The sequence below is a fragment of the Alosa pseudoharengus genome, unplaced genomic scaffold (assembly GCF_046254945.1).
Source record: "Alosa pseudoharengus isolate Yale_2024_CS ecotype anadromous, Long Island Sound unplaced genomic scaffold, YU_APseudo_1.1 YU_APseudo_1.1_scf_22, whole genome shotgun sequence".
NCBI classification, from domain to species: domain Eukaryota; kingdom Metazoa; phylum Chordata; class Actinopteri; order Clupeiformes; family Clupeidae; genus Alosa; species Alosa pseudoharengus.
The window spans coordinates 22,797,278-22,806,888 of NW_027468680.1; the positions used below are offsets into that span (position 1 = coordinate 22,797,278).

The window sequence follows — 9,611 nt, forward strand, 5'->3', positions numbered from 1 at the left end:
CGATCAGTCATCGTACAGAAACAGAGGTGGAGAGAACAAGGACAGGAGGGATAGGAACGTGGAGGAGGCGAAAGAAGAAGAGAAAGATGGAGAATAGAGGGAGAGAGAGAGAGAAAGAGGGAGAGAGAGAGAAAGCAGAGAACAGGTTCGAGATTTTTTGATCCTTTTTGATCCTGTACAGTCTCAGCCTGTCACCTCTAGGCCAAACTGATAACAAGACAGCGATAATAGGGGAGAGCAAATGAGCAGAGAAAAGCAGAACTAGAAGTGGAGAGATGAGACAAGATGTGAGATATGGATATGACCCATTTGAGAGGCCTGAGACGCTCAATAAAAATGGGCACTGTACCCTCAGAAAGAGAGAGATTGAAAGAGAGAGAGAGACAGAGAGAGAGAGAATGAGAAAAATAAAGATCAGAAGAAGAAAGAACAGATGAAAGAAAGAAAGAAAGAAAGAAAGAAAGAAAGAAAGAAAGAAAGAAAGAGATAGATACATAGACGGATAAATAGACAGCTGGACAGGTAGGTCGTAGGGCGGTAGGCGGGCTAGGGTGAAGGGAGATCACCAAAGGCTTATGGGTTTCTGCTGTTTGTCCTCTGGGGCACACTAGCCAACAACCACAGATAACCTTTACTCACCTCTGACCAAGTGGCCAAATGGTCATAGGTTACTCAGTAAATTACATTTGACTCAAATTGTTGTATTGGCATGACAGAAGATATTTGTACTGCCACATTAGTCTTAGATAAAGATAAAGACTGCAAGTAACAATAAATCTAAATATCTGAAGTTGTGAAATACTGTGCAAAATTTGTTATGACTTTGCTTGACAATTTCATGAAAATTGCTTGATTTTTTATTGCTGATTAAATTGCTCTTGTATCAAGCCCATGTGCCTTGAGTTGGCTATTAGCGGAGAGGAAGCAACCAAATGGCACAAATCTGCCAGGACCAACTGGAAGAGTCTTGACATGGAGGAGACAGAACATGAGAAGAGGAAACAGAATGCACCAAAGAAAGCTCAAAAAGGGATCCCAAATGCATGCCAGTTCACCAAGCAAACCAAAGGAAAACAAAGAGAGGTAACACCATGCAACGTGCTAGCGGTTTATACACCTGGTGGCACATTAGTCCGGCCACACCATCTATTAAGCGATTATAGATCAGTTGTGGCCACATAAAGTGGGAAATGAACGCTCCATGCAACCCGATAAATTGCAGAAAAATGACAAGCCAAAAAAGAAAACCAAAGACAACGGAGTGGGGGGGGGGGGGGGGTCATTGGGGTCAGTGTTGGGATACAGAAACGCAGTGAGTGGGGGGGGGGGGGGTTGAGGGTGGGGGGAGAGGATGGGAGGGGGCGGTCGGTTGCATGCTGAAATGAAGCCCCGCCATTTTGTGTCTGGCATGGGGGCCAATCATACCTGAGGGGGGATCCGATGAGGGAGGCGGGAGGGGTGGGGTTACTCCCCGCGTTGTGGCGCCGCCGCACGGCCTGCCGACGGAACGTGCTACGCTCACGCCGGAATGTTACGGCCTCCTCGCTGCCGGGCGCTGCTGTGGTGTCGAGAGAGAGGGCTGTAGTGCTGGAACTGTCCACCGCATCCATAGGTACGGTACAGTGACCGACTCATGGCTTCTCTTACAAAACAAGTTCATCTACAAGTTCTTCTATGGCTTATAACAAACAGAATTGTGCAATACTGATCACATATACCAGTGGTAGTCTAAGTGTGGGGCAGGCCCCACTAGTGGGGAATAGAGACATGACCGGTTGGGCGTGACCAACAGGAGGACATGTGTCTTTTGTGCCTATCTATATCAAGCCCAATGCCTATCTTTTTTGACAAGGAAGACCATACATTCAAAACAAAATAGCCACACAAACATAGGAGTCATAAACAGGCCTATACAAACAACACCAGATCCAGGGGACTGAGACAGGGAATGTAACATGGAACCAAAATGTGAAAATAACATTTTAACATTACTATAATAATATTTGAATGTTACCATTGACCATTTTACTGGGCTGATGGGGCTTGGAAATTTGTAAAAAGACGTAAAAAGTTTGAGAACCCCATACCCATACTATACAGAATAATTTCTCTCTTTTTGGTAATGAGATGAACATCCTTACTAAGGCTGTAGGACTTCAACATTTCCACGTTATGGAAATACAGATCTAATGCCCCGAATTCTTGTCAGGGTGTACAAGAACCAAGGACCGGATTTTCACCTTAAGATTACCGTCAGAAAACTTTTCTGAAGCCTGAGAGTTCTGGTTATGTAACATCCAAACCTTGACATAAGAATGTGAAACTGTAGCCTTACTGCACAATCCAAGGTCCAGATTTCAATCAATAACCATTCACTGCAACCATAATGGAATGTCATGAATGTCCATTTCTCCCGTAACAAAATATCAAGTCACCTGCTGTAATACACATTTTTTTCTAGACAGGATTAATAAGATATTCTGATCCGACAAGCCCTGGGCTTTACTAACTTAACAGACTACTAATAGTATCCCCTCCTGAATGTGGTGTCTTTTTGATACATTAGATGTCTGCCAAGGGGTGTGGATGAGCTTGTGAAATATGATATGAATTATCAGTCTACAGATGTCAATCAGGTTAGTGACCAGCCAATCAGGTTACTGACCAGCCAAAGTCCAGAATGGTAACAATCAGTATTTTGCTCAATACTCAAGACAGCCCTCTTCTTTGACTCCTTGATATGCATCAAGCTTTAATCACAAATGTATAAAACGATTTTTCATCAACTATTTGCTAAAAGGTAGCATCACCTAAAACGACTCAACAGACTTCCAGTAGAGGACTGCCAAACAACACCGTTAATCCTGGCTGATCACTAAGCATCCCACTCCCCTTCCCAACAAAAAGACCCAAACAAACAGTCACATCCAACCAAGATAGTGATGGTGACGTGTGTGTGTGTGTGTGTGTGTGTGTGTGTGTGTGTGTGTGTGTGTGTGTGTGTGTGTGTGTGTGTGTGTGTATGTGTGTATGTGTTGGGGTTGTTTGTGTGTGTATTGGGGGGGTGGATGATGACGTGTGTGTGTGTGTGTGTGTTGGAGTTGTTTATTTACCTGAACCCCGCCCAACACAAACACACTCCTTGGATTTCCTAAAGGCAATCCTTAAAAAAAACTCAACACACGTGAATGTCTATTATTTTTCATGAGCTCGTTCAGCAGATGTCTTTATCCAAACTCAAGATCTTGGGAGAAATTAGACATTGAAAAATTAGTTTAATCAACCCCGTGGCAATATCTCTTACTACTAAACCAACAATCATCCCAGCGCTAATTAGGCTCCATAGTCACTACATCCCAGTTCAATTTGGAATAATATTTGCATTCTTAGCTTTATTAAAGTCTCTCCTGATCCCTCTTGCCAAGAGCACAAATAAATCTTTGGGGGGTGTGGGGAGTGGGTATGGGGTTGGCAGCAGCTCTTGCCAGCAGTACACAGAAAAACACTGCCACACAAACTGTACCCGCTGCGTGCACAGGGCCGGGCGTGCCAACTCCGGCGGGCTCCTGCCATCTCCTGCCACGTCTCAGCCGCGAGCCAAGCGAGGGCAGCAGAGTCGAGCGCTGAGGCTAGAGCGAGGAGGAAACGCTCGACAAACCTAATCTATTAACAAACGCCCCGTCCGACACGCAACCACAGCGCCAGGAGAGAAGCGCTCAGAGCTTTATTATCGGACCAGCGAACCCCAGCCACCAGCCAAGAGCCCAGAGCCCATGTGCCAAAGTGCATTACCGCAGGAGGTGGGGGTATGGGGGAAGGAGTCATACGTCAAGCCATTAGCGTTTCCTTACTGAACCATGCCAGGGAGATGAGATCACAGGCTGGCACTGCCAGGGCAGAGAGAAGGGGGTTGAGGGGGAGGTGAGGGGGTTACATGGGCGGTGGAGTCTGCCGCTGGAGGGGCATCTGTGCCCAGCCCTACCTTGGGGAAATCAGCTGGCACCAGAGCCCTTGACACGGCACAGCACAGCACAGCAACTATATGTGGCGATGGCCCTGGAGGAGAGGACTGGGAGGGGTTTGATATTTGGGCCCGTGTTGGGAAAGCCACTTCAACCAGAGGATTCACTGGTGGAATTCCCAGTTCCCAGGTCCCAGTAAGAGCATGCGTAGCTTAAAATGTACTGCTGAGGTGGAGGCTTTTCTCAGTGACTCATTTAAAGAAAATTTGCCAGGCAAGGCAAACAAGTTGGCTAAATCCCATCAATTTACAGGGAAAACAATTGTAAGGGTATTTTTCACAGCTGATAGCACGCAGTTGTATCAGTCTAGTGGCCAATACAATACTATCACAAATAAAAACTATTACAATACAGTGACTCAGTAAGTCCAAGGGTTTGATGTGTCTCATGTCCACAGTTAGTCATCCAGCATTAGGAGGCAACATCAGAAAAGTGCAGGATGTGACAGTACACACCACCTCTACACAGACCCCAGACCAGTAAACAGAGTACCTCTACACAGACCCCAGAACAGTAAACACCACCTCTACACAGACCCCAGAACACACAGACCCCAGAACAGTAAACAGCACCTCTACACAGACCCCAGAACAGTAAACAGCACCTCTACACAGACCCCAGAACAGTAAACAGCACCTCTACACAGACCCCAGAACAGTAAACAGACACCTCTACACAGACCCCAGAACAGTAAACAGCACCTCTACACAGACCCCAGAACAGTAAACAGCACCTTTACACAGACCCCAGAACAGTAAACAGCACCTTTACACAGACCCCAGAACAGTAAACAGCACCTCTACACAGACCCCAGAACAGTAAACAGACACCTCTACACAGACCCCAGAACAGTAAACAGCACCTCTACACAGACCCCAGTGGGCCACAGGGGAACAGCACCTCTACACAGATTCCAACTGATTGAGCACAAACACAATCGAGAGTGCAACCCTTCCTACTGCAACTACATAAGTCCTCCTGCGGAGAACATAGAAGTGGTAGTGCTGGTGCTAGTGGTCTGGTCTTACTGGGATGGCAACAGTGCCAGTTCTTTGTCCTTCTCACAAAGCTTTGAGTTCTATGAGAACCATCTTCTCCATCTATATAAGACTGATTCGACTGATTCATCTATATAAGACTGATTCGTCATTCACAGGGCTTAAAGCAATAGAAATGTCTGTGCTTGAAGTTACCAGACATTTATGAGGACGCCTATTTTAAAATCTTAAGCATACCAGCTCAAGGCTGAATTCAGGCAAGGTGCCTAAACACTTTAAGGCTTGCATTCATTGGTTCATTCTTTCAGTAGCATAACCTGCCAATGGCTATGAAATGTTGGAGCCTTGGCATGTGCAAAGTGTGTGCTTATAATGGGTGTGGCACACAACTCTTCTATGAGTGTCATGGTGTACAATAAATTGATTATTCGGTGCTATTTCAAACTGTTAAAGCTTATTAGGTAACTTATGTCATGGCACTCCGTAATCTGTTTAAATGATCACCAACATTGACTGATTGTCATGTGCATATGGACTACACTGTGTATATGCATGTGTGCTAATATGATTGAACTTATGTGTGTGTGACTGTCCTGTGTCTTCTGTGTGTGTGCGTGTATGTGTCTGACTGTCCTGTGTCCTCAATGTGTGTGTGTGTGTGTGTGTGTGTGTGTGTGTGTGTGTGTGGACTCACCCCTGATGGCGGCCTCGAGGCCCTCCACTCCGACGAGGGTGTGTGGGGGAAGGCTGTTGCGGGAGCGCGTGACGGACTCCAGCTGTGAGGCCCGGCCCATGAGGCACACCGCGTCCAGCACCTCCCCTTCCTTGGCCTCCAGGTCCGACTTGGAGGTGGTGAGGGGCCGCGGGCCCCCGGCGCTGCAGGGGGCCCCCAACCGCTGGGGCTCGTTGAGCTCGTTAAGCTCGTTGAGCTCGTTAAGGCAGGCGGCGGCCGTACCGCTGTCCAGGCTGAGCACGCGGGCGTGCGTCTTGGCGCTGCCCGTGCTGGGGGTCCGTCGGGAGGCACGTCGCTTGCCCGCCCGCTCCCGCTCTCGTTCTCTCTCCCGGCCGGCGATGCCGGTGGCGGACTCGCCGGCGAAGACATCGCCGAGTTTGCCGTGCGGCCGCGCGTGCCGGGCCTTCAGCGCGGCATATCGTCCCTCGGGAGAGGCGCGGGCCGAGCGGGACGTGCGCGAGGAGGACGAGGACGAGTCGGTGCTCAGCTGGTGGGACGAGTGCAGACTGGAGCCGCAGCTCAGCTCGCTCTGGTCACTCGAATCCTCCTCTCCGCCCGCCCCGAGCCCCGCGCCGTTCCCCGCGCCCCCCTCCCCGGCGTCCCCTCTGCCGCTGAACACGGCGCTGTGGGGCTTGGCCAGTCCGCGCAGGTTGGCGTAGTCACGGTGGCGGCTGGCGTCAAAGCTGCTGGCCCGCTTCTTGCTGCCGTGGCGTCGGGGCCGGCTGCCCGGAGCGCCGCCGCCGCTGCTGTGGCTCCGGCTGGCGGCCGAGGAGGCGGTGGAGGTCGCCCCCCGCTGGGCCGCTGGCCGCTGCTGCCGGTTGTCCCCGGCGTCCTCGTCCTGCTCAGCTCTGCCCACGGAATCCTGGGTGCCAGCTGCTCCGTCGGCGCTGGTCCTGGCGCCCACTGCCGTGCCAGGCTCGTCCTGCTGGCAGCCGCAGGAGGGCGAGTCGGTGCTCTCCGGAGGAGGCGGCGGCGCCAGGGCGGACGAGGAGTCCGTGTCGGCGGTGTTGTTGTTGCCGTCAGCCGCCGGCGTACTGCCGCGGACGAGCTGGTTGGCGTGTGGGTTCTTGTTGGCTTCGCCCGACGCCGATGCCAGGCTGGCTAGGTTCCGCGAGCTGGAGCTGCCGCTGCCCAGGCTGCTGGTGCGCCCGTGGCCATGCACGTGACCGTGTCCGTCGGTGGTGGTGGTGGTGGTGGTGGTGGCGACGGCGGCGGCCGCCAGGGAGAGCAGGCTCTCCACGTGCGTGGAGCTGGTGCGCTCGCTGTGGAAGCTGCTGACCGTGCTGTTGCTGTCGCGCTCCGTGCCGCTGCAGTAGCTCTCGGTGGAGCCGCTGCTGCGTGTGCTCAGACTCCGCAGGCTGTCGGCGCTGCGCTTGCTGCCCGACGAGCACGCGCACCCGCAGGCCCCGTCGCCGCCACGGTACAGTCCGCTCGGGCCCGGCCCCGACGACACGCCCTCGCCAGCCTCGCGGGACACCGAGCGGGCCAGCCAGCGCCGGTCCTGGTGCCGGCAGCAGTCCGACACGCCCGACGTGGACGCCACCGCCACCGCCACCGCCGACAGGTCCACCTCCCCTCCTCCCCCTAGCCCCGTCGCTCGGGCCACGCCCACCCGAACGCCCCCCTCCATCTCCCGAACCGGGTCCAGCCCCCCTCGGTGAGTAGGTGGGTACAGCCCAAACGGGTCGGGCAGGGAGGCGTCCGGCGCCAGGAAGGCCGAGCCGGCCGAGCTGGACGTCCTGGGGAGCCGGGGCCGCGAGTCCTTCCGAAACGACTGGGAGGACACGGACGGAGGGTGGTGGTGTTGGTGCGGGTGCTGATGGTGGTGGTGGTGATGGTGAGCGTGGGGATGTGAGGTGGCCAGCTCCGTGTCGCAGGACGACAGCGACTGGGAGAAGGGGTGGCGCGAGGTGGCACTGGAAGGGTCGGACGAGACGTCGCGGACCAGGTCGGCCGGACACAGGGACGTGGAGGGCTGCATGGAGGAGAAGGAGCCGTTGGAGACCAGGCAGTACATCTTTGGGTCCGACATCAGATCTGAGAGAGATTGAGAGAAAGAGAGGGGAGAGGGAAGGAGACAGAGAGAGAGAGTGAAAGATGGAAAGATGGAAGAATCGTTAGGAACAAGAGCAGAGACTCAGAAGAACAAACATTACAAGAGAGATCAATGACCTTTCATTCATACATCACAGCCTGTTAGGCCACAAGCTGCTTTTAAACGGAAAATACTACAAAAAAGTCTGATATTGGTAAAGACAAGAACATCCAGTTCCATTCCAAACTAATTGCCAGCAGGCCATTTCAAAGCATCCCTTGGACTGGCCTTGCTCTGTGCAGTGCTCAACAGTGCTGTTGGAGGTGATAAACGAGCCCATTACTCTGCTCCTTAGGCAGAGAGAGACTCTTAACAGACAGGACTGCTGGGGTTGCATACGCTTGCGTTAGGCATCACCGCATTAAGTGTCACAGTGGATTACTGTGGAGTTGCCCGATACGAGAGGCCATTGAAAGAGAAGTAAAGAGGTCAAAAAAAGAAAGGTGGGAATCACATGAGAGGATGGTGTGAAGGTGGAAAACAGACAGACAGGCAGACAGACAAGCTGGAAGACAGGCAGGCAGGCTGGAAGAATGATAATCAGATAAACTAGACTGGGGAAACAGATGGACTACAGAAAACTGGAAGAGCAAAGACAGGCACACAGACAGAGAGACTTCGACAAATAAAGACTGACAATGTAGGAGAAGTACAGGGGGGGGGGGGCTACCTGTGTGTGTGTGTGTGTGTGTGTGTGTGTGTGTTTACCTTGGTCTTGACTGCAGCTCTGAGCCAGACTCAAGCTGATGTCATCTGAGATCTTCCCTACAGAGAGGAAGGCAGGAGGAGATGAGATGAGATGAGAGAGAAAAGGGGTGAGTGTGAGAGATTTTTTTCCCTCAATTTATGTTTTTTTTTTTTTTTTTAACTGGACTGACCAGTAGAGAGCAGGCTCTTAATTATAAAGAACGCCTGGCAAGGGTTAGTACGCCTCTCTGGGGCAAAGGCAGCTCAAGAAGAGAACAGAGAGAGAACAGAGAGAGAGAGAAAGAAAGAAAGAAAAAAAGAATGAAAGAAAGAAAGAGAGAGAGAGAGAAAGAGAGTGATGAGTAAGGAGCTGCAGGGAGATCATGACTTATTTATCTCTCCTTCCTTCACACTTCTCCTTTCAGCACCCCCACACTCGTCCTTTTCCATCTCTCCATCGCTCTCCTCCGACTCCCCCCAACTGTATACTACTGTCTACACTGCACTATATTTCCTGTCCTGTCTATGCACCACTATACTTTGTATATCACATTGCACTTTTTTTGCACTTCTGGTTAGACGCAAACTGCATTTTGTTGTCTTTGTACTTGTACTCTGCACAATGACAATAAAGTTGAATCTAATCTAATCTAAAAGGAAATGAGGACACGCCTGTGAAGCACTTATGAAGCCCTGAATGAAAAAGGAAACTGCTGTTTCCCTTTTGATACAAAAAAAAACAGACCAAGGACCATAGCAGGCTAAAGTACAAATTATCCAGTAAGCGTGTCTGGGGTGATTTGTCTGACTAGCCTTTTCTGGAACAATCTCCCTCAGCCTGGCCTGGCCAGACAGGGCCGTGTCCCAGCAGGCCTGTGTCTCATTAGGCCTCACAAAGTGGCTCAAGCTATAAAGTTCCCCAAACATTGAGGCCTGGACTGCCTAAAGGGAAGCAATCACCTGTGCACACACGCACGTGCACACACACAAACACAGACACTCACACAAAAACTCTCTTACCACCTCTCGCTCTCGCTCACTCATACACACAGACACAGGCAGACAGACAGACACAC

The 9,611-nt window shown here is 51.5% G+C and overlaps 1 protein-coding gene across 4 annotated transcripts in view; it reads right to left on the reverse strand.

Annotated features, from left to right (window-relative positions):
* Nucleotides 1–9,611, reverse strand: part of pcnx1 (pecanex 1) — a 62,404-nt gene that overhangs the window by 38,545 nt on the left and 14,248 nt on the right. The window contains exons 5-7 of one of the 4 annotated variants that reach the window (XM_076299362.1): nucleotides 8,557–8,613; nucleotides 5,715–7,790; nucleotides 1,426–1,555 (exon numbers count right to left, since the gene is read on the reverse strand). In XM_076299362.1, the coding sequence (XP_076155477.1) occupies nucleotides 1,426–1,555; nucleotides 5,715–7,790; nucleotides 8,557–8,613 (2,263 nt within the window). Of the gene's footprint in view, nucleotides 1–1,425; nucleotides 1,559–5,714; nucleotides 7,791–8,556; nucleotides 8,614–9,611 lie in introns of all 4 variants that reach the window. The other 3 variants (XM_076299361.1, XM_076299363.1, XM_076299364.1) reach the window with 3 other exon arrangements.